We start from the raw sequence: 24,189 nt of genomic DNA, 5'->3' as shown, positions 1-24,189 counted from the left end.
TTGAGCAAACATGAAAAATGGTTTTTCTATCCATTTGTGACAGGGCAAGCTTAAGGAAGAGTTCCAAAGTCTCTTGGCGTAGGTAGCTCTAATAGAATGAGTATTAATTAATCTTTGACTGCTAATGCCTCACCTCTTCAGCATCTATATTTGTCTTCCCAAGTGTGCATCAACTCTTGCTAATTATAGGTAGTTTTTAAAGGGCAGCATTTTCCAAGGCTAATGCAGGATAAGTTCAAGAGTTCTTATCAGTTTTACACACTAGAAGCACAGAAACTTACACATTTCTTGCCATAAGAGTATCAAGAGTGATCACCATAAAACAGCAAGCAGCTAAATTGCATCCATGGTGTGAACAATACCAACATTCAAATATCTAGGTGTATAAAAAAGTATTAACCTGATGCTGAAAATATGTGGGACTTGAAGTCAGGTGCGCTTCACTGGGGAGAATGTTCTCAAAGCAGAGTGCTTACTGCAGAAAAGGTCTATATTTTACATTTGGAAGGTCATGATAATATTTTTTTGGCTGGCGTGCTTATTTGTGGTATGAAAAGGCAAAAGTACATAAAGGTTTCACAAACCATATAATTGGGGGGAAATTGTATAGAATATGGGATAAATATAAAACTTACTGGAGACTAAAACACCACTTTGGTTTGTACCTTTGGAAGCCATAGCGGTGAAAAAGAAAAATATGATGGAAAGTTGGACGACTTATAGAAATTTGCTAAGAGAGGAGGGCGGAGAATTTAAATTAAAAGAGTTTTAAGGATTTATCAGGGGTGTTAACAACATGGTTACAATAGCATCATTTGAATGAAGTATTTGAAAAGGATACAAAGTGGATGTTTGGGGAACAACTATCACAACTAGAGAGACCTGTTAAACTGTAATGTTGAAGTGATATCTATAATGTATAAGATGTTATTGGAATGGGAGACAGAGGACAAACAAGTGAAATATTTCAGTGATACATTGGGCAATAGATATTGGTCATAACATAGAAATGGAAGCATAGGAACAATTATGGAATACGGATATAAAATTTACAGGATGTTATGGTTTAAGAAAAATATATATGAAAATGTTATATAGGTGATACCCAACACCTAGAAGATTGGCAAAAAGGTATAAATCAAAATTGAATAAGTGTTGGAAATGTAAAGAGAAAGGAGATATCTTTTCCATATGTGGTGGTCTTACAATAAGGTTAAAGCTTACTGGGAAATGATAATGAATTGAAAAAGATGTTTTAAGATAACATTCATTTAAAAAAAACAGAAGCTTTTTATGGGAATCATGGGATCAGAACTACCTAAATAGAAAATTATTTATGTATGTGCCCATAGCTGCAAAAATGTTACTTGCCCAAAGATGGAAGGAAGAAGAGGTCCCAGTGAAATAAGAATGGTTACTGAAACTAATGGAGTATGCAGAAATGGCAAAACTTACCGGAAGAATAAAAAATCAAGATAATAAACTTTTTAGAAAGGAATAGAACTGGTTTATTGAGTATTTACAAATAAACTGTAAGCAGATCAAGATATTGTCTGGATTGTTATATATTTTTGAAACTGCAGGTTTTTAGATGATATATATGAGAATAGATGAATAAAAGAATAAGACAATTTAGAGTATGGAGAGGACAAAAATAAATGTAAAGAACTGAAGAAAGGGGAAGGGAGTCGAAGTCGGGTATGTTAAAATTATCATTGAATAATTGTAATGTATATAAATGAAAATTATAAATTATATTTAAAAAGGTCCTTGTACAGCAGCCTCTTTCTGCATCTCCCACAGAGAGCGTAATTGAGTAAGAGCATTTGAAGATGACCTGAGGATCTGGGTACTGTACATTCATTGGGGCAAAGAAACTCCATTAGTCAATGGGGTCCTGAGCCACATAAAGCTTTATAGGTTAAAGCTAGCACCTTGAATTTGGCCTGGAAAGTTGGTCGCTGCTAGTTTGTTGATCCCATGTCACAAGCACTCCAGGGGACAACAGATTGATGCCTTCTGGGGAATAGTGAGTGCAGGTGCCTAACCAGTCCTGATGGGAAGGAGAACATGGTCAATCCCCAAGGCTGGAGTGAATTATGGTTCAACAACACCTGGAGGGCCAGAGTTTGCCCACCCCGACTTGATGCTTTCTGCTGCTGTTCCATACGGCAGAAGTCAAAGTACTACCGGTACCTTTTGCCTCTGTTGAAAGGCGGAACTGTTCTGTTTCTAGGGCAACCAAAACAGAAGGCAGCAGCAGAATGAAAAGACGACCCAGTGGAGTATTAGTTAATTTTGTCTTTCCAATCTGTTTAAGCATGCTCTCCTCTCTCTCTCTCTCTCTTCTCTCCTCCACACACACACACACACACACAAGAGAGAGAGAGAGAGAGAGGCATTATCCTTCTTTTATGTGTGTGCTGTGGTTTAAATTGCTTCATATGGAACATATGTGCCGCTGTGTTTTGCTTCATTAGCTGTGGTGAAATTTTATGTATGTGTTGTGTTTGCTTCATTAGCTGAGGATATTTGTGGTAATTGCCTTACTGCAAAAGCAGAGAGCAGCTTGTGTTGACTAAGAAAAGCTGGAATTTTTGTTGAAGTCTCTCTCAATTGTTCTAGATCACTTGCAGTGTTATTAGAAGCAACCCCAGTGACCAGACTTAGACATGGTTGTGCCTTTGGTTAAAAATCCCAGTGACACTCTCACACAGTTTTTCTTTCTTTCTTTATTTTCGTGGTGCACAAATGAAAAGTGGCAGCAGGAAAACGATTCCCCTCTCTAACATGACTGCATGGCATTGCTTTATGGTAAGGCTAGAACTGGATAGCCATATGTACAATCCCTTGTAGGTCTTTGTCACTCATAATCTGACAACAGCACAGGATGAACTGTTTATAATATGACTGCAAGGGATAAATATATACACATCCTCAGAATAAACTGGAGTTTTTACATGGCCATTAAATGCCTGTTTTTAATAAATCGATTGCCCCACACAATTTAAAAGCTTTAAGCAAGTGGTGCTTTTGTTAAGCACACAGGTTCCTTTTCAAGCCAAATATTGCAGTTCTCTTAGTGATGTTCTCATGTCCAGGACTACCCAGTATTCCTTTCCATCAATAATATACCTTTTTGACACTTAGAAAAATAAATTTTTGCACAGTCTATTCAGACAGGACAAAACAGTAGGTGAATATGGAAATCCTGTCACTAGTGAATTGCACATTGCCAGTGAAAACATCGTAGTTAGATGATAACCACATTTGGATATTATTTGGGTGCTTATTCAAAATACCATAGTTCCTCACCCTGCAGAATTTCTGTTATTTTTTAGTTTGCTTAATGTATTGTTCTTAGGTGTCTAACTGATTGTATCAGAAATCACATGCTTCTTTGGGACAAAATATATTAAATTAAAATTTTGTTTTATTAAAGAAACAAAAATAAAAAATATATCTAAGAGTCAGACCATGGGATGGAAAGGCAGGGAAAGGTCCCTCTCCCACATCTCTGCTTTAAAGTAATAGTGTCCACCTTAAGAATTCTATAACATATTTTTGAAAGGCTTTGTGTCACCCTATTTAAGAATTAAAGTCAGCAGCAATGTGTGTTTTGTCTTTGCTTTCCTTCTGCCCATGTCTTGGCATGCTTATGTTGCATTAGCAAAAGAGGCAGTTTAAAGGAAACACGTGCAACTATTGATCTTCAAAGGAATACCTTTCTCCATTTTGCCTTTTACCTCATATCAACTGCCTAGGGTAATAAAAGTGAGGGTGTCTTAATCCATAGACTTAATTTTGAAAAATAAAAATACATGTTGTATGATGCTGTCTTATGCTGAATTGGATTACTGATACCACCCAGCATAGTTCTGCTGACTTTGATCAGCAACAGCAGCTCTCTGAAGTTTTGAGGGAGAGGTCTGTCCCAGCCCTCCTGCTGTAACTAGAATACATGATCCCCAGCTGGTGGGAGTTATAGTCTAACAACATCTAAAGGGTCACCGCTGCCATTCCCTGGTCTACCTTATTGGTTAGTTAAGGTGCAGTTCAGTTAAAATTGCTTAATGGCAGACAGTATGAAATTCAAAGTGGGGTGCATCATATGCATTTCCTAATGATCTTACCTGGCACTTGACATCAGCCCAGGTAGGATCAGACAGGAGTGGATCAAGGACAATAGTAGTGGAACTCCTTTACTGGCAAGCTCCATCATCATGCCTCCTCCTTGGCTACTTTTCAAAGGGCACTGAATACGTTCCTCTTTCACAAGGCCTTTTATGAAGAAATTCTGATTTCTGCATATGTGATTTTTGTCCTGTGTTTTAATATTTGATTTTTCACTGTATGATTGCTGTGAACTGCTTTGGATGGATTTGTGTTTTGAAAGGCAAGATAAATCAGTAATGTGAACCCCTCTCCTTGAATCTCTTACATTCTTTGTTTTACTTTGAAGTAAATGCATATTTCAGGAGCTGTTCAAAAGCAGCTTATTTAGCTAATTGTTCACAGCCTGCCTTGGAAGCTTCATTGTTTCTTGCGGCTTTGGTAAGGACCATGTGACTAATGTCAAGTCTTCATGTGTCTCCTTGTGAATTGCTTGCCCTTTTCTTAGGCAAGAGGGCAGTGTTGAAAAAATAAACCCATTTCTTTTATCTCATTCGAGCCAGGCATTCTATTTGCCACCACTGTTCAAAACTTTGGCTTTTCCTTTGACTTTGAGCTCTTCCTCACCTTCTCATTCATTTCTTGTATCAAAGCATCTCTATTGCCAACTCCAAAGAATAGTTTCTGTATGGCAAACTTGGAAAGCCTTGTTTTCTTAAAACACATTGCTTGTCAAGGGGAAGCTTTTGCTTCCCAGCTTTTCTAAGCAGAAGCGATAATGGCTATCAGCTTGCAAAGTTCTACTATTGGGAGTTATAAATGGAATTCACCTTAGAAGTTTTAAATGCTCTTTGGAACTGCCTTCCCCTTCCCTCAAACAACTTCAGTTAAATCTGCTTTACTGCTAAAATGCCATATTACTTTCTCTAGTTAGCTGCATCGGAATACACAGATCAAAAGATCATGAAGTAAATATGAGTACAATGGAACCCCGGGTTACGCACACGATCCCTTCCGGGTTGCCGTGCGTAAAGCAGGCGTGCATATCCCAAACGCACGAAAAAAAAATCCCGAAAACCCAGAAGTAGCACAATTTGAGCGCTCCTGCACATGCGGGGGGGGGGATGTGAGTCACACACGCTCTGGAAACGCTTCCGGGTTGTGAGCGTTCTTAACCCGAACGTACGCATCACGGAGTGTGCGCAACCCAGGGTATGACTGTAGATGTTACCAGATGACTAGTTGTCTGAGTTAGGAAACCACAAGTGTAGAAGCCTGGGGCCGTGAGTATTGTGGAAAACACGTGGGATGTACAGTCGTACCTCGAGTTATGTCTGCTTCGGGTTACGTACTCCCGTAACTCAAAAGTGTTTTTGTCCGTGCATGCTCAGAAACGCAATATCATGCTTTCGCACATGCGCGATATCGCCATTCGGGTTACCTACTTTTTGGGTTACGAACAGCACCCCGGAACCAATTAAGCACGTAACCCGAGGTACCACTTATTCTCTTTAAAGCTGCAATACAACCATTACATTTTGTAGTGAATCCCTAACAAGAAACAAAACTCCATAAAGCAGGGGTAGCCAACATGATGATTATGTATATATATTGAATTATGCATAAGGAGAACAACATAATAAATAACATAAACATAGAATGGTGAAAAAGCATTAGGAAATCCTCAGTATGCTACCCAAAACTTTCCTGTGTCCTGTTTGGTACTACTAGCTTTTTATTATTAATGCTTGAGGTCTTCAAGCCATTACCATCCCTCACAGCTGTCTCTGTCAGCTGAGGCTAATGGGAATCTGAATCTAACATACAAAGGTTCACAAGTTCCCCATCCTTAGTTTAGGAATTTGTGGACTAACATCTGAACAAAACATTCCATCAGTTACTGTCCTTTGCTTCCTCCCCCCCCCCCCATAAATTATGGAGGCACTTGATAACATCCAGGACTTGTGGAGCTTCCCAACACGCTCAGTGGCAATTAGACTAACATTGGCATAGGGGGGATAAACTTTCTGTGATACAAGGCAGTATTAGGTCGGTAATTGCCTGTGCAGATGACACATCACTGTTCCAGAGATCACGAAGGAAGGTGGGGGGAATGGTCAGATTCCATGTAATGAGGCTTTTCCTGCTGTGTTACTATAGCCCTATGACTATTCTTCCAATTCTTCCCCTCCCCCTTGTAGTTTCAGTAATCTCTTCAAAATGCAATAAATTATTTGGGGACACACACACACACACACACACACACACACACACACCCCTGGTGATATTATTCATTTATATAGATTTATCACCTGCCCTGTTTAGTAGATTCACTGTTGAAACTATAAGCATGACACTCTAGCGAAATGGAATAAAAAAGTTCATCAAAGTCAAACTCTGCTGACTTGTTCCCAAACCATTAAAGCCAGAGAAACCTGGTTGAGTTTACATTGCTTTTGAAATGTTCCCAGGCTTGCTAGTACTCAGGCCACTTCAAGGTAGCCTGAGGCACCTAAGTCCAAAAACTTGCTAAAGGTAAGTAGGTTTGTTTTTTTGGTTTTTAAAATATATTTATTAAATTTTATCAAAACAACAATCAACAAAAACAAACAAATACAGAACAATACAACCATAAAAAAGAAAACAAACCTACAATAAAAACAAAAAAACTTATTAGTATCACTAACTTCTATCCTTTACATTGTATCTTGACTTCCTCTCATCTCCCCTTCCTGCGTTCCTTGTCAATCATCTTTAGTAATTTCTTTACATCTTGAAAAATCTTATTTTACTATATAGAATCATTAATCTTATCTAATATCTCTACTCATTCTCACATTTCCTAAACACTTAACCTAACTCTAATTCTACAGTCTAGCTTTTCTTCCAAATTATATCTAATTTTCAATCATACAATAATTTTTAAGATACAATTTAAATTTCTTCCACTCTTCTTCCACCGCGTCGTCCCTCTAGTCACGAAGTTTCCCTGTCATCTCAGCGAGCTCCATATAGTCCATCATTTTCATCTGCCATTCTTCAATTGTTGGAATTTTTTCTGTCTTCCAGTTTTTAGCTATCAAAATTCTAGTTGCTGTGGTGGCATACATAAATAAAGTTCTATCACATTTTGGAATTTCTTGGCCTAGGATGCCCAGTAAAAAGGCTTCTGGTTTCTTTTTAAATGTGTTTTTCAACACCTTCTTCATTTCATTATAAATCTTTTCCCAGAAGTCTTTTACCTTCGGGTACGTCCACCACATATGGAAAAAGTTCCTTCTGTTTCTTTGCATTTCCAGCACTTATTACTTTGTCCATGATAAATTTTTGCCACTTTAACAGGTGTCAAATACCACCTATACATCATCTTCATTATATTCTCCCTAAGCAGATTACATGCTGAAAATTTTATACCAGTTTTCCACAATTTTTCCCAGTCCTCCAACATGATGTTGTACCCCACATCCTTTGCCCAGTCTGCCATTTCTTCTTTAGTATGCCACTCAAGCAATAAATTATATTCTTGTAAGATTTTTAATCTTTGGATCTAACAATTCCGTCTCCAACTTGGATTTTTCTAACTGAAAACCACATAAAACCAGATGCCAACTTTGCTGCCACATAAACCCGGACAACACCATTACTGGCCCCAACAACATCAAACATACCATCTCAGGACTATTTAATTGCTCATCTTCCAACATTGTGTACGCAATCAAATGCCAACAGTGCCCTTCAGCTCTCTATATTGGACAAACAGGCCGAACCCTACGCCACAAGATAAATGGAAATAAATCTGATATCAGGAATCACAAGACAGAGAAACCAGTAGGAGAACACTTCAATCTCCTAGGACATTCTATAAAAGATCTCAAAGTACCGTATTTTTCGCTCCATAGGACGCACATAGGGCGCACCTCATTTTTAGAGGAGGAAACAAGAAAAAAAATATTTTTCTGGTTTTCCTCCTCTAAAAGCCCTGTTTTGTTTTCTTTTGCTTTTTTTGAGGATCAGCTAAAAGTTTTGCAGCTTTTTTGCAAAGGGAAAAGCCCTGGCTTTTTTGAGGATCAGCTAAAAGTTTTGCAGCTTTTTTGCAAAGGCAAAAGCCATTTTTTTAGGATCAGCTAAAAGTTTTGCAGCTTTTTTGCAAAGGGGAAAGCCCTGGGGGTTTTTTTGGGGGGGGGGTTGAGGATCAGCTAAAGGTTTTGCAGCTTTTTTTGCAAAGGGGGAAAAGCAAAGCTCCTTTTGCAAAGGGGGAAAAGCAAAGAGGAAAAGCCCCATTTTTATGGGGTTTAACTCACATTTCTGAAAAATCTTAAGGAAAGGGAGCCTTTCTACTGTTGCCAGACAGATAATCTAATCAGCCAGTCACATGTCCTGGGGAAAAAACCAACCTCCCTCTGCAGCACATTCAACAAAGGAGGGCGGGGCTGAAAGGGAGCCGGGACTTATCTCTCTCCCGATCTCTTGCTGATCAGCTGCTGAGCGGGGTCCTTTCAACACTCCCTTTTTTCTTTGTAAATTAAATAGCACAATCTGCTTTTGGCCCCTGGGCAATTCAGCTCCAGGGACCACCATTCGCTCCATAAGACGCACAGGTATTTCCCCTTACTTTTCAGGAGGAAAAAAGTGCGTCTTATGGAGCGAAAAATACGGTAGCTGTCTTAATACAAAGGAATTTCAGAAATAGACTGGAACGAGAAGTGGCTGAATTGCAACTAATCACCAAACTTAAAACCATGGTCTGAACAAAGACATTGGATTCTTATCTCATTATACATGACAAAGCTATCTTTAGCCATCTCACCCCTTGCCTTTCCCTGTAAGACCCTGTAAAAATTGCAGTTGTTAACAATCGTCTACATGTTTTCCACACCTATCAGCTGATCACCCATTCCCACCACCCTTCTGAGTACTACCCCTCCCAACTCCCTCACTATATTTTAGGGTCTGGTGACTTCCATTTCAGTGTATCTGAAGAAGTGTGCATGCACACGAAAGCTCATACCAAGAACAAACTTAGTTGGTCTCTAAGGTGCTACTGGAATGAATTTTTAATTTTATTTTGTTTTGGATGGGTGTGTATTGATATTGACCTGGAAGGTCAAAGGATTACTCAGAGCTCTCAGTTGCCAATGGCAAGCAGATTGTTTTCCTGATTTCATTAGGAGCTGGGGGACCTTGGCTTTTGTGAGTCTAAGAAGCTCTGTGGGTGGGTGGGTGTGGGTGTGTATTTGGGGGGGGGCAATATCCTTTCTTGCTCACGTCAAAAGAGGTTGGCAACTAGTCCTGCAAACACACCCTGTTCTTGCCAGTTGACTGTCATAGACGAAGGCTTTTAATACAGAATGAGTGATGTAGGAAACAAAATGGGGGCAAGCTGTGCAACTCTCTGGCAACAGTGCAGTCTTACCTTGTCCGCCTGTGCTATAATTGCACTTAGCAGCCATCGGCTTTGACTGCTTTTATTTGTAATTGTACTGCTGGTTTTTATTTTCATTTTAAGCACTGCAGTTGAGGTTTTTTATTATTATTATTATGCTGCTTGTTTTATAAGCCAAGTTGTTTTAGAGAAGAATGGTACGGCAATAGAGTGATTAAATCAACTAGGTGCTAAAATTCGAAACATTAAAATACTTTTATATTACCATACTTTAAAGACTAAACAGTAGATAATTAAGACTTCCAATCTATTTGTAAATTCTCAGCTAGGCTTCCTCTGCAATATCTCCTGTGATGCTAGGTCTTTGAGGCTTATTAAGTTGCAAAGTGGAACTTTGGCTAACTCAAAGCAAAGGGTTCTTTGTACTTTAGAGCGCAGTTTGTCATGCCGTTCACATCATTTGCATGTGAAGTGAGAACTCCATTTCTAATCTGTTTTCACAGAAAATGTTGAACCCAGTGTTTAATGGGTCATATCTTTGAGCAGAATGTTAGGAACAAATTAAGGGAGGGCAGGGAATAACCTTTATTTGATAAGATCAGTTTGGGACCATTTTCCCTTATAAGTGATAAGGGGACTTCTCTGCATTCTTTACTAGGCAATACACCACGGATAGCAGCATTGTTGGGGGGGGCATGGGGGTGTCTATTTTTTAAAAAAATATCTTACTGTGCAGGAGCTAACTTCTTGGGTATGTGTTGTTTCCATTGCAGGTTGCATTTTTGAAGATGTGAAGGAACCTGGTCTGATCCTTTTGAAAATAAATTCCTGTCAAGATAACCTTCAACTACAAAGAACTGGATCTAAGTTACCAAGTGGGGATGTTGTTGTTTTTTTCTGAAAGTGATCGTGAAGTTCCTAAGCCAAAGGAAAAAAGCAGTTAATTGTATATTTAACTTGCTGTTTGTTGACTTTGGAGTTTTGAGAAGTTCAAAGAATGTGATGGAGGCAAGTCGGTCAAGCAGAGAGGCCAATTTTTGCAAGGCTTGAGTTCAGAGAGCAGCTTAATTTGGGATGTCTGGAGTCTTTGAGATCGCTTGTGAAGAACTACTAATTCTCCAGGGAGAAGTCAATTATCTTCTGCAGCAACTGAAGCTTTAAAAATAAATAAATAAATAAATAAACGAACGAACGAACAGACAGTGGCTAACTTGCCCTTCTAGGAAACAAAATCTTCAGAGCTTTGTGAGCACTTGACCTAATAGAATGTGAGTGGGAAAAGGGAGTGACAGAGGATGGGGGAAGGAGTTTGCCTGCTCACTATTTGTGGCTCAGATTCTCCTCAAGGGATCTGTCACCCTCAGTAGAAAAATGGTTTTCACTCCTGCTTTTATGATTTTTTTTTGGGGGGGGGTAAACCATGAACCCCGATTGCAAGAAAAAGCCTAAAAGTTTTAGATTTAACAGCAGATCATTCCAAGGTACGCTGGTTAAGGGCTGGTCCCTACATCTATTCACCCACTTGATTTATCCCAGATTAATGTGTTGAGCTGTCTGCATTTAAAAAAAGCATTGAGTCTGAGATGATTGAGTCTGAGATGGAGCCCGGGACAGTGTGTCAATGGTGCTGGGTCAACAGCAAATGTTCGGTGCTGGGTTGCAGAAGCATCAGCGGGACTTAGTTACTCACAGAACCGTACTTGCTGCAAAGAGAGAGTTTGACGCGCCACAGGGGTTGCTGTGTGATATAGGCAAGCATTGGACTACTGCAATGCACTCTACTGTGGGGCTACCTTTGAAGTTGACCCGGAAACTGCAATTAAAATCCAGAATGTGGTAGCTAGACTGGGTAACTGGGAGTGGCCCGTGCGTGGAGCCACATAACACCAGTCCTGAGAGATCGAACATTGGGCTCCATTACATTTTCCCCGGAGCACAATTCAAAGTGTTGGTAGCTGGACCTTAAAGCCCTAAATGGCCTTGGGCCGGTATACTGAAGGAGCATCTCCACCCCCTCAGTCAGCCCGACACTTGAGATCCAAGCGCCTGAGGTCCTTCTCGTAGTGGCGCCCGCCCTGTGGAACACGGCCTCCCACCAGAGTTCAAAAGAGGCAAAAACAAACTACAGTACCTGACATTAGAAATAACCTAAAGGCAGCCCTGTTAGGGAAGTTTTTAATCTGTGGATATTTTAATGTAGTTTAATAGTTGTTGGAAGCTGCCCAGAGTGGCTGGGGAAACACAGCCAGATGGCGGGGTACAAAATATATTATTATTATTATTATTATTATTATTATTATTATTGGAGACCACCATATTAATAAGTCTGAGTGCCCAAACTACCTAAGCTGCCCTTGTTTGCAAATTTGAATGCTTTTCCTCCCTTTCAGCTAAATGGGAACACAAGCCATGTCTGCAGAAAGGTTGCAATGTATTTTGTGCCTTGAAAGTGCAAGGTATAATGTATTACAGAGCACTCCAGTGCACCTCCTGAAGGCAAGCAGACCCCCCCCCCACCAGGAGCAGCACCATGTCAGAGGTTGTGCTGCATGGCTTCTCTGTCTCAGTTGCACATGGATCCAACTGTAGTGTGGAATGCTCATGAAAGCAGTGTGTATTTGACCCATGTAAAAGTTCCAGTGCACATAGACAGATGCAATCAGTGTGCATCCTGATCATCAACAAAGTTCCCAAGTAGTCATTCCCAATAATTTTCTGTAAATGTGCAAAGGACTACAACATACATCACTCTATTAAGGTGGCATTTTCATGTACAAAATTGTGTCCTGCACTTGGCAGAGAATTCCATGGAAACTTTTTTTTTCTTTTTAAGTTTTACTTTATTTTGGCCCAGCACAAAGGGAGCGTACACAGCAATTCCATTGCATAGCTTGTGCAGGCTGTTTTCCTCAGGTTACCAGACTTGCCCTTTAATAGACTTTGATTTATGTGGTCCTATTAAGAGCGGAGCAGGCAAAGGCCTTTATTTGAGCATTGAAAAGAAAGCAGATATGGGACAATTTACAGCTTGTGCTTAGCTGCAAAAAAGGTCTTTTGCCAAATGACTGAGGAAATATATTTCAGTCAGATGAAAAGCCACTAAATCTGGAGAGCATTAAAAAATAAATGGCATTTTAAAGGGGAAACTTGAGCTGCTGTTGTGGCTCATCCTTACTAATTATTAAAATCCTATTTTGGAGCTGTGATTTACAAACATAGTTTGACTGTTGTGAGTTCTCTTCAATTGTGAAGAAAAAATGTCAATTCCCATCCTGCAAATGGATATGTAGAAGACCTGAATTTTTGCAGCCCTCTGCTTACTCTGCCAAAGAAGTAATGGGGAATCTAATTTGTCTTCACTCATGAAGCAAGAGGACGTCTCAAAATGATGCTCAATGTAAAATAAATTCCCCCATTATTATTGAAGGAAACAAATGATTGACCATTGTCAGAAATTTTTAGATCTCCCACAAGATCTCTCAAAAGTAATGAGAAGCTGATTTGCAAAGATAATAATTAGGATGGAATTTCACCTGCTAAACATTTTTGCATGGGCAATATATAACAACAGGCAGTTTAAACCTTATGAGAGAGGTGCCATAATTTGCAAGATGTTTCATATCTATAGTTTATACCTATGTTTATACTTTTACCTTTGGGGAAAGGAAATCTGAAGGGAGAAAAATCAGGGTTTGATCCAGAATTAGCACCTTAAATTACATTATTACAGCAATGGGAGAAACCATAATTACTTAACTCTGCTTTGGCATCTCAGTAATGGTTACCTGTTTGTGGAATGCCCTCCCTGGTGACGTGTGTATGTCTCATTACTTTCAAGAAAAACTTAAAAGCATTTCTGTTTACTCAGGCATTTAGTGGCTAAAAGATATGGCCTGTATTGGTCTTGAATAAGCCCTTTATTGTGCTATTTACTTTTTAGGTACAGTGGTACCTCAGGTTACATACGCTTCAGGTTACATACTCCGCTAACCCAGAAATAACGCTTCAGGTTAAGAAGTTTGTTTCAGGATAAGAACAGAAATTGTGCTCTGGCGGAGCAGTGGCAGCGGGAGGTCCCATTAGCTGAAGTGGTGCTTCAGGTTAAGAACAGTTTCAGGTTAAGAACGGACCTCCAGAACAAATTACGTTCTTAACCCGAGGTACCACTGTAATTAGTTCCCATGCTGTTGGTTAGTGCACATGAGAGAATCATGTTAATGTGATTATGAGCTAGTGTTCACAAATGACAGCTGGTCCAAGGGTGTTCCTTGAAATTGACAGAACATCTCAAATGTGAAATCTTTGTTGAGGTCCACTCGAGTAGTCTCCAGATAAAAGAAATCTGGTTGACCCACTCATATTGCTGTTGCAACACCCTATTTAATAACCATGTGTATGAGAGAGAGGCAATTTCTTGAGTAAGTCGCACAGAAAAGGAAACCTTTGACCTGAGGAACTCGCCTTGTAGTTGTAAAAGTTATTGGTTGCCAGTGAAGCAACAGGTTATGCTTTTAGTACTATCGAACTAAGAAATATACATGGCATAAAGCCAGTGCTTTTTTTCAGGGGGTACTCAAGGGTATGCAGTAGCGGCACCCCTTTTTGTTGTTGTTAAAAAGTGTGACACTTACTGTAACAACTTCATGGTGAGTACTGGCACCTATTTTTCTTGCAGGGGGGGAAGCACTGCATAAATCCCATTAATAATTTCATTTTACTGTGATGCATAAAGAAAGCTGACATGAAGCAGTACATTGGGGTGCTGTCCTGAGCACCCCCGGCCCAGAGAGGACAAACGGCCAGTAGTTTAATTCTTTATTCACAAAGCACACACTTAACAGTAGTTCCTAAGGTGCACTAAAAACACACACTCTTCTGGCAACTAAGAAGCTGGCATCCCCTCCCTAGGCTTGTGGTCCGAGCTGGACTGTTGGAGCAGCAGCATGGCCATGCCTCTACACAAACCTGACAGGGCATGCGCAAGCAACCTGCAACTTCCTACACAGAAATTGCCACTGTGCTTGCCTCTTCAAACACCTCCTGGTCCCGAGGGACAAAGGGGATTCTACCAGCTCTCTCTTCTCAAGCACTGTCTCTTCCTCCACTCCTTGCACATCCTGCATCTCATCTCCCGTCTCTGACTCCTCAGACTCTTCCCCTTCCTCCAACCCTGGTTCCTGTTTCGACGGAGGTACACAAATTGCTTCCCCCACCCCCTGGATCAGCCTTGGGGGGCCCTGCCTCTGCCACACACTCCTTAAAAATTAGCACCATCTCCACTGGGTGGTTACTATTTCCTCATTTTATTTTATTTTCATTTTTGTAAAGGAAAGGCTTTTCAGAATTGCCTCCCTTCATTGTTCTCTCTATTTGTCAAAAAGCTGCTCCAGGAACTCTATCCCCAAAGGCATTGAGGAACTTGAAGCTGTTTGGCCAGGGCTTCCACATGAGAGGCCTACAGTGATAAATGATTCCCGTCAAACGAAAACTGATTTGGCATCATTAAATATGGGCAAGGTGGTTCATGTTGCGCAGTCAGTCAGCCACATGCCGGTGCGCCCATAACTTTCAGAGCAGTTACCTGGCAGAAACATCCCTGGACTCTCATCTGTGAACACTTGCTTCCTGTCAAATTATATCCAAATATGCACTGTTGCATTGACAGTTTGGTCTTTTTATTTTTGGCCCTTCATCTCCTTGTGCCAAAATCTCTCCTTGAGCCTTAAGTAAATTTTTGAATATTTTTCAATCTTTTATTTTCCCCAGACCAATGTTGATGTGATGCAGTTTTTTAAGTTGCAAAATGACTGCTAGAAGATACTATGTCCCAGTTCCAAACATGCCTGAATACGGTTGAAGTTTCGTTTATTAAGGATCCACAGTGGGTATATACAGCAGACCCACTGCTCCAAAGGAAATTATTCTGTGATAAAGATCTTGGCACTTTTTATTTTAAAGCAACCTAAATCCCTCTATCTTTTTTAATGCTGAATTTTAATTCTGATAATTCCAAATTCTCTCAAAATAAGACAGCTCTCCCAAGTTTTTGTGCGTACGTTGTCCTTTGAGATGATCAATAATGGTTTCTTCTGTTACTATTCGCAAGGGGATTACCTGGTATTTAAAACAAATGGAGAGTGTAAACCAGTCTAGTTTTACTTAATTTTAAGTGTTGTTTTCAATAGTGTCTCAAGATTAAAAACAAATAAAAAATAACTGGTTTATTCCCATTTAATAATTGATGAATAAGTAAACATGATGGTTTAAAATGTGCTACCGGTACTTCATTGAATCAAACTGTACGCACATCCTTGAGAAGCTGTGCAGGTATGACTTTAACTGGACTGAACTAGTGCAGAGATGCAATGGAATGCAATTGTTAAGGTTGGACTGTGACATTGACAGGCAGTGAAAGATTCAGGTGGCTACAGGCAAACCAATTCAGTAAGACTTGGATTTAGAGTTTAAACATTTTGTAGGGCAAGACAAAGTCATCCTAACCTGTGGTGACTGCTTGATTAATGCTGTAAGTTCAGAAAGAAGGGAGAAGAAATGTGAAGAAAGGCAATCTGTTATGCATACTGCTTAACTAGGTAAGTGGAGCTAAGGAAAATGTAGGGTTCTGTTGTTGTTTTTGTTTGTTGAGCAATAATTCATTTCCAGTGGTTTTGTACCAAGGATAAAAATTTCCTCCCTCCTACATAATCATGTCCCAGTTTCAGAATTAATGCTTTTGGTAAGTGCTTACTAATCACACTGAGTAATACCCGGGACTAAAAATACACCAAAACCAGGAAACATCCAGGGATGATGTGCAAAAAAAGGGAAATGAATCTAAGCAATTGTTAAACTTTTTGTGTGGTTGAACATCTTAGAATGTATTATAATAAAAATTCTAGTGAGTCCCCTGGTAAATAAAGTTCAGACAGCTGTGTTCGCCACAAAATATTTAAAAGTACAGGTTGAGGTGGTCCTCCCACATGATTTTGCCATACAAATTGTTTTCAACAACAGAAACTTTTAGATTGGTTAAGAAACGAAGAAGTGGGTATGGTCTTTGATCTTAGATTTTTATTATTTTTTAATTTGCATGTGTTGTGGCTGTTTCTAGTTTAAAATAAGTTTTATCATTAGATATCTGACCTGTTAGAATGTGTATTTTAATAAATTAAATGTTTTTATACTTTCTATGTGGGAACAGTTGTTATTATCTTTTTAGAGAAGCCCTTGACAAAGGCATTTTTGGCTGAATCACGTAGGGCACATTGTATAAATAAACTAGCTGACCCGGCCACGCCTTGCTGTGGCTCCCCTCCCCCTTCTCACCTGGTTTCCCACAGCTTATCCCCACGAACTTCCGTGTGCCCCATTTCAGTCTTCCCTCCCCACCCACCCCGTTTCACCTGGTTTCCCACGTTATCCCAATGAACTTAAGCCTGCCTCCTCTCAGTCTTACTCCCGTGCTGTGATTTGTTCCGTCACCTCCGCACTCTCATGTCTGTTGCTCACTGTTTTAAAATGGGAATTGGCCGAGCGTGAGGCAAGGAGTTGTTATGGCGGTGGTAGGTAAAGGTTGATTCGGCCCCTCCCCCGCCAACAGCCTATTGGCTGAGGCGACTTCAAGTTCTGCTCCCCCTCCCACCCTCTTCTGAAGTCTGTTGTTGTAAAGCGCGTGTTCCTTTGATGTCCACTGGAGGGCGCTTTTTGCACAAATTCATGGATTTACCTGGGAAAGGTGATATTTGTTCAATCTAGGTACCTAAAAACCTTCCCATATGGCCAAGGAATGCTGTGACCAAATTTGAAGGAAACCAGTCAAGCGGTTACGGAGCAAGGCCTTCGCACCCGCGCACCCATCTTTAACATAGATAGATAGATAGATAGATAACCCATCCTTTCTTTCTTTCTTTGGTTATCTGTGAGATTCATTTCTCCTTTTTACTCTGTCTAAAAACTGTATTTTCTGAAATGCACTCTCAAATAGCTCCACCCATTCATCTGAAACATTTTGCTTGGAATGACTTCTCAGGACATTTCATAATACCACTCTCTCTCCTCAAAACACACCATAAAGTTCTTGGCACAGCCCCTTACTGTACTTATCCCCTGTTGAAACTACACACCTAAGTACATATGACTGAACTGAACATACATTCCTTCCCCTTTGTACCTTAATTCCTTCTCTTTGTCAAATTATAGACCAGGAAAAGCCAATACACGTGGTTGGACTCCCAGCTTCCATCAACTCCAGCCAGCATGACCAAGGCGCCATGTTGACTACCTTAGACTATAAATTACTTGTGTAAGGGGTCTGTCACCATGATGTTTAGTCTGCAAAATGTCATACACACAAATGGGGCTATATGGGGGGAGCTGGAACTCAGTGGTGGAGCATATACTTCTCATACTGAAGGTCGCAGATGAAATCCCTTCATAGACCCCCGAGAGCTTCTGTCAGTGAGCATAGTAGACAATGCTGAACTAAGTGGATCAACTGTATAAGACAGTGTCTCCTATATGTACCCAACAATAAACACAGAAGCCCTGTGCACCTTGATGTCAGCAAAGCATTTCTAAGCACTAAATACTTTGTTTGAGATCACCTAACTAAAATATGGACATTTGCAATATCCACTGTTATTGTCTACAGTATGTTCTTGAATTTGCTGCTTTTTCATTCTGTGTGATAGACACATCTGTGCCAGTCACAAGACTCCATATTCCTGTACCAGCTAGATCCTCATCCGATGAAATATACTACCTTACAAATTTTGTATTATCCCCACAAACTTAATACAGTGATAAATTTTTATATGATCTTGAAAAGGAGAGATTTGCAAAGCAAAACGTTCCTCTTCAAAAAGATATTTGGCTGATTAATATCCTTCAGCCTTTTAAATGTGTTTGTGTAATGTTTTGTTGCCTCTGTTTTGACTATTTGTTCTTTTATCTTGTGGTTTTATCTTGTGAACTGCCCTGATATATTTTGATGAAGGGCAGTATAGAAGAAGAAGAAGAGTTTGGATCTGATATCCCGCTGACTAGCCCAAGGTCACCCAGCAGCTGCACGTGGAGGAGTGGAGACAGGAACCCGCTTCACCAGATTACGAGTCTACCACTCTTAACCACTACACCACAGGAAAGAAAGAAAGAAACTTTAAAGTTAATACAGTACTGGATAACTCCTGAGTTCAGGCTGAAACAGACTAATTTGTCTTTTACAGGGGGAAGATACTGAACTGTGAATCCTGATTATTTAAGCATCTGCACACAGCCGTAGGGATTTCTTTTTTTAATTAAGAAATGCAGCCTGCAATAATCTTCTATGAGTACCTGTGAGGCGCATTTAACTCTAAAGTCATTAGGAATGTTAAAATACCATATACAGAGAGAATCTTGAGTCTCAGAATGCAACAACACTGCACTTACGTTTGTGATATGGGGTGCTACTGTTCTATTTTTTTAATTTTAAAAAAGTACTGGTGTTTTTATTAAAGATTTCTTGATTTACAAAAGTATGTGCAATGTCTCTTGTATTTTTTACGTGTATCATTTTTACAAATCAGTTTCATTTGTTGAGACATTGGGAAGAAAAGGGGGAAAGAGGTGGACGGGGGGAGGATGGGTAGGGTTGGGGTTGGGTGACGATGTTTCTATTTTACTTAATATATGCAGAGTTTGATGTCAGCATTGCTTGTGCAGGTTCTCTTTTGTTCGCTTGTGTTCCTTTGGTGGTGAGAGAGGTTGGGGTTGGCCTAGGGTGTGGTTGTTCATTTGTGATTGGCTGTGGTGGTCCTTGTTTTCATGTGTGAGTGGGTGTTTTGGATCAGGTTAGCCATACTGATTTGTATGCTGTTGGTAGATTTTTGTCATTGTCTGTTGTTCTAAGATCCTGCATGGAGAAGCATCTTAAAGAAATACACAACCAAAGATAAGCGATGCCAGATGACAACTCTTACAGGATTCAAAAGGGGAGAAAGGGCTAGGACTGTCACTGCTCTTAAAACAAAAAGACAGGATCTCCAGGTGGTGACCTGTCAACCCATGACAGAAGACAGTTTATTTTATGGTTTATCAGTCTCCTTGTGCAATAAGCCTCGGGCTACAGATATATATATATATATTTAAAGGAGTTATGGTACCCAAATACAGCAAAATGCAAATGAAATGTGAATTGTGAGGTTTTTATCCCCATTTGTATTGTAATGTAGGGAGCTAAGCTCTTCAAATTGGCAGTTTTCAGCACAGTACCACTTAACTCTATTGCACACATGCCAACTTCCATATCTTCTCAGAGCAGGCAAGAGAGATAAGGTACAAATCAGATGTGCATTATAGATGTGTCAAATCCACACTGATGGCAACTGCAGAAATTTGCTGCGTACAAGACCCCATCCCCCACCAATTTGCCATAACAAAGAAAAGCACAAGGCCAATCACTATTGGAAGTCTATTAATTCAGTGCCCTGAGCCAAGCAGAAAGGTTGCGTGAAGTCCAAACACGATGGACCACCTGATCTTTCCTGATTTACTAGAAGTTGCTCAGGAGGGCCTGCTATGGGCTCTGTCTGTAAATATACGGTGCCGGCTCCACAACTGAGAATGTGCTTCCAAGGAGACTCCTCCCCCCTCCCCCCACACATCAGCTCCTGGTAGTCTCTAGACCAGGGGTCCCCAAACTAAGGCCCGTGGGCCGGATGCAACCCAATCGCCTTCTAAAACTGGCCCTTGGATGTTCCAGGAATCAGTGTATTTTTACATGTGTAGAATGTGTCCTTTTATTTAAAATGCATCTCTGGGTTTTTTGTGGGGCCTGCCTGGTGTTTTTACATGAGTACAATGTGTGCTTTTATTTAAAATGCATCTCTGGGTTATTTGTGGGGCATAGGAATTCATTCATATTTTTCCCCAAAATATAGTTCTGAGGGACAGTGGACCAGCCCCCTGCTGAAAAAGTTTGCTGACCCCTGCTCTAGACCAGGCTTCCTCAACCTCAGCCCTCCAGATGTTTTGAGACTACAATTCCCATCATCCCTGACCACTGGTCCTGCTAGCTAGGGAGAATGCAAGTTGTAGGCCAAAAACATATGGAGGGCTGAGTTTGAGGAAGCCTGTTCTAGTGGGGCAGTTTGTGGCTGGGGCGGTTAGGTAGGCAGGATCAAAAATTCCATATTAGTAGGGTCAAGAAGGTCACATGGGTGGGGCAAAGTTGTTCTGGTTTTCTCCCCATCCGCCTCCCTTGCAAATATATGGATACTAAAGCATTACATTTGCAAAAATAATTAGCCCCTAACTAAACTGAAAAGTGTATTTATTACATTGATTTAAAAGAGGTCACAACTTCTAGTGTGGTTTAATGTGACAATAACCATACATGTAGGTACACACACACACACACACACACACACACATACACATATGTGCACAGCTCAAATTAGTGACTGGTGATCAGGTAAGTCTTAAGACCTTCCCATTTTGCCAGACCTCTGCAAGGGATCTAGTGTATGGTTGTAGCCAATGGTATATGAGTGGTGATCTGCTTGCACAATGGGGCTTCCTCTCCCCACCCCCACCCCCAAAGCTTGCTCCAGAGGCTTTCCAAAACAGATTTTGAGGGGCGGGGGGAGGGACGGCCAGAGAGAGGAGGGGACAGTTCCATTGAAGTTCCATTGTGCAAGTGAAACATCAGTATTTGATAAAATACCCATAGCCTCTGGCTGACTTGTTTTTGTTTATTATTACTGTACTAATTTCTTTCACTCACTATGTTGGATTTTAATCATTATTCTAACTATTTTCATTGATGTTCTTTTCATACTTCTTGTTTCACTAAAATACAGTACCATGATTGTTACTTCATAATGTAACAGGACTGCAGCGGTTATATTTGCAGCTGTGGATAATTTCTAGCCAAATTAGGGTTGTCGTCTTTTTTCCTGACAGTTTCTCAGTCAGCTGCTTGACAGCAATTAAAATGGGATTTTATTGATACAAGAATGTCCCAATACATTCCAGCCTATTCCAACCTATTTCTTTGGCAGATACTGTGCTAATGTAGCTGCATAAAACATTTCAATTTGGCATTCCTGCCTAAGGTGCTGGAGAGAATCCATATGAGCAAATTCTGCGTGATTTGATTCTTCCCAACAGCAAATAGTTTGAGGTGTTAACAGAACTCAACAAAAACCAAGCTCAGGGGTGGCTGATGAGTAACTGAAAGAGTTTCCACAAAATTGTAATGGAACCTCAGCACTTATGTAAAGCTTCCACATTCTATGTGTGTCTTAACATAACAATTGCCACAATTTTCTCAGTTATGCTGGTAAAGATGCCAAGCTCTTAGTTGAGCAATATCCTCAGTTCAAAATGCAGGGCTTCTGCAGGGCTTCTACAAGGAGCAACCTTCAAAATTTAAAAATAAATAAAAAATCAAATATCCTTACAATATATTTATTTCCTTTATAAACAATGAAAATACATGTATATTTGTGCAGAAATGACTGCACAAACTTTATTTTATTTAATAAAGAAATAAAAATTGTGTTTAGAATCCCTTACTATATTATTACAAATAGCTTTTCTGTTTATATATTCAGAGCAGAAGCCTGAAGCTCAAAGACTGTGGGTGTTAACTGAACCAGTCCTCTTCCTGTGTGTAATATTTTAACATAACATACAAAAGCTCTTGAGAACTGGCTCTCAAAAGTGCTTGCTGGAAATCACATGGGTGACACACCTCAATCTATATTGAAAAGACCTAATACAGTTGCCTCTAAATGCATTTTTTGTACTATGTTGTGTAGTGCTTGTGTTGCAACTTTCAAATGCTAGTATTCATGAGTTTTTCACCAGTGGTTCAGTATGATAAATGATGTAAGGCATGCTAATTGAGTCCATATATCTCCTTAATATCTTAACTGTTTTCTGGCATTTCTCTGACTTCGAAATTCATGACTCAGCATTTGCTCACACTGTGCACAACACAGTGCTTCCCTCCTATGAACACATCTCTCATTTGAGTTATCATCTGGGAGTTTGGGTTTATAAGGATTTCTGATAAATGCAACAAACTATATCATTTTAATCTTTCCTTGTTTTTTTTTTTGTATGGCAGTAGTTTTTACTTAGTTATAAACTTATAAAACAAAGGCATTGTTGATAACTCTGTAAATATTGACAATCTGGATTGTTTGCTGATCTAAACTGAAATATTTTGGATTTATTTTGAAGATTTACTTCAAAATACAACTAGGAAGAGGGCACGTTACATACTCAAGCTGCAATGTTGTCATCAGTTGCCATTGCCACAAAAGTATCTCATCCATACTGCTCCAGAATTATGCTGTTTAGATCATTTCCACTGTGGCTGCCACAGGCATCCAAATGGGCTATCGGTGTGAGGTTTGGGGGAAAGGCTTTTTTTGTGTGTGTGTCAGTGATACAATTGCAGGATGACAAGTGACGACGACCTCTTTCAGGCCCTTGTAATCTTACTATATTTTAATTATTTTTTCATCTTATTACCATGCAAGCTTGTTGGCATAAACAGCTGGCATATAAACATTTGAAATAAAATAAGCAAATCTATTTAAATCAATTATATGTAGGGTTTTCTTCATCCAAAGCAGCATTTAAAGATATAAACTAAGCACTTAAAAGGAGTATTTCCACTGCAATGTTTTTCATCCATGAAGAATGCAGGAAACTCCACTGTTACAATGCTGTAGTGCTCCAAAAAGCCACCCGTTTTTCTTAAAATAACATGGGAGCAGGGGATTAACGATCAAGCAACTTAAGTCCTTGCACCCCAAAACTCATGCTTTACAGACTCCCAACCCAAGCAACCTTACAATATGAAATATTGCACAGGGAAAACAATAGAGGAAAGGGGCTGAAGTGGAAATCAGTAAACAGGCTGGGGTAACCTGTGTGGTCATTGCTAAATTCCCTAACTCAAGCTAGGCAATCATGTCCATTGCAAGAACATCTGTGGTAAACAACTGACTCCTGCAAAGATCTCCAGAGTTGTACCGCTAAATCCCGAGTTAGTGTTTCTGTAAATGCATGTATAAATTTCAGCAGCAACACCCAAATTTGGTGCCTCTTGACCTCTCACACTCCATTCTAAATAATAGTTGTGGCATCCCCTGCAGCGCCCCTGAGGCTCCACATCCCAGTGTGACTGAACCGCTCACACTCAACTAAATCCACCTCGGCTGGATTCCAACGACATCTGGAGGGCCACATGTTCGTTTCCACCAATAATGCAGTTTCAAGTCACCTACGCAATATTACTCAGCAAGCATCCTGTTACCACCAAACTATGTATGTATGCATGTTCCCAGCAACAATCTAAACTTTTCATTTTCGGTTGTGTTGGTTCAGAAGAACGTCATTGTATACCTGTTATTTCTTCTGCATGAAGGCCAGTCAGACTGACAGTAGTGCCAGCTGCAGTCTATCAATGTGCATGAGACTCTCTTCAAAAGCCCACACTACTTTTTGAAGCATCTCAAATTATAGGAATGGAACTGACAGAGCAGCAAGAAAATCACAAGTCTTATGTCAGAACTGCAAACATGAATTGTTCCCCCCCCCCAGGGTCTCTCACAGGACATCTAAGTCTCCCTCATAGCCCATGCTTGCAATATATTTTTGGTGAAATTAAAGTTGTCCAAGGCTTATCTCTGAGG

At 40.0% G+C, this 24,189-nt stretch overlaps 1 protein-coding gene across 1 annotated transcript in view; it reads left to right on the top strand.

The window, feature by feature from the left end:
* Positions 1 to 10,660, top strand: part of UBE3D (ubiquitin protein ligase E3D) — a 52,731-nt gene extending 42,071 nt beyond the window's left edge. Inside the window, exon 10 of the mRNA XM_033143300.1 lies at positions 10,270 to 10,660. Within this exon, the coding sequence (XP_032999191.1) occupies positions 10,270 to 10,290 (21 nt within the window). The 3' untranslated portion in view covers positions 10,291 to 10,660. The remainder of the gene's footprint in view (positions 1 to 10,269) is intronic.
* Positions 10,661 to 24,189: the final 13,529 nt, after the last annotated feature.

This window comes from Lacerta agilis, chromosome 3 (genome assembly GCF_009819535.1).
Source record: "Lacerta agilis isolate rLacAgi1 chromosome 3, rLacAgi1.pri, whole genome shotgun sequence".
NCBI lineage: Eukaryota > Metazoa > Chordata > Lepidosauria > Squamata > Lacertidae > Lacerta > Lacerta agilis.
Note: the sequence above shows the minus strand (reverse complement) of the source record. Positions and strands in the feature narration are given on the sequence as shown.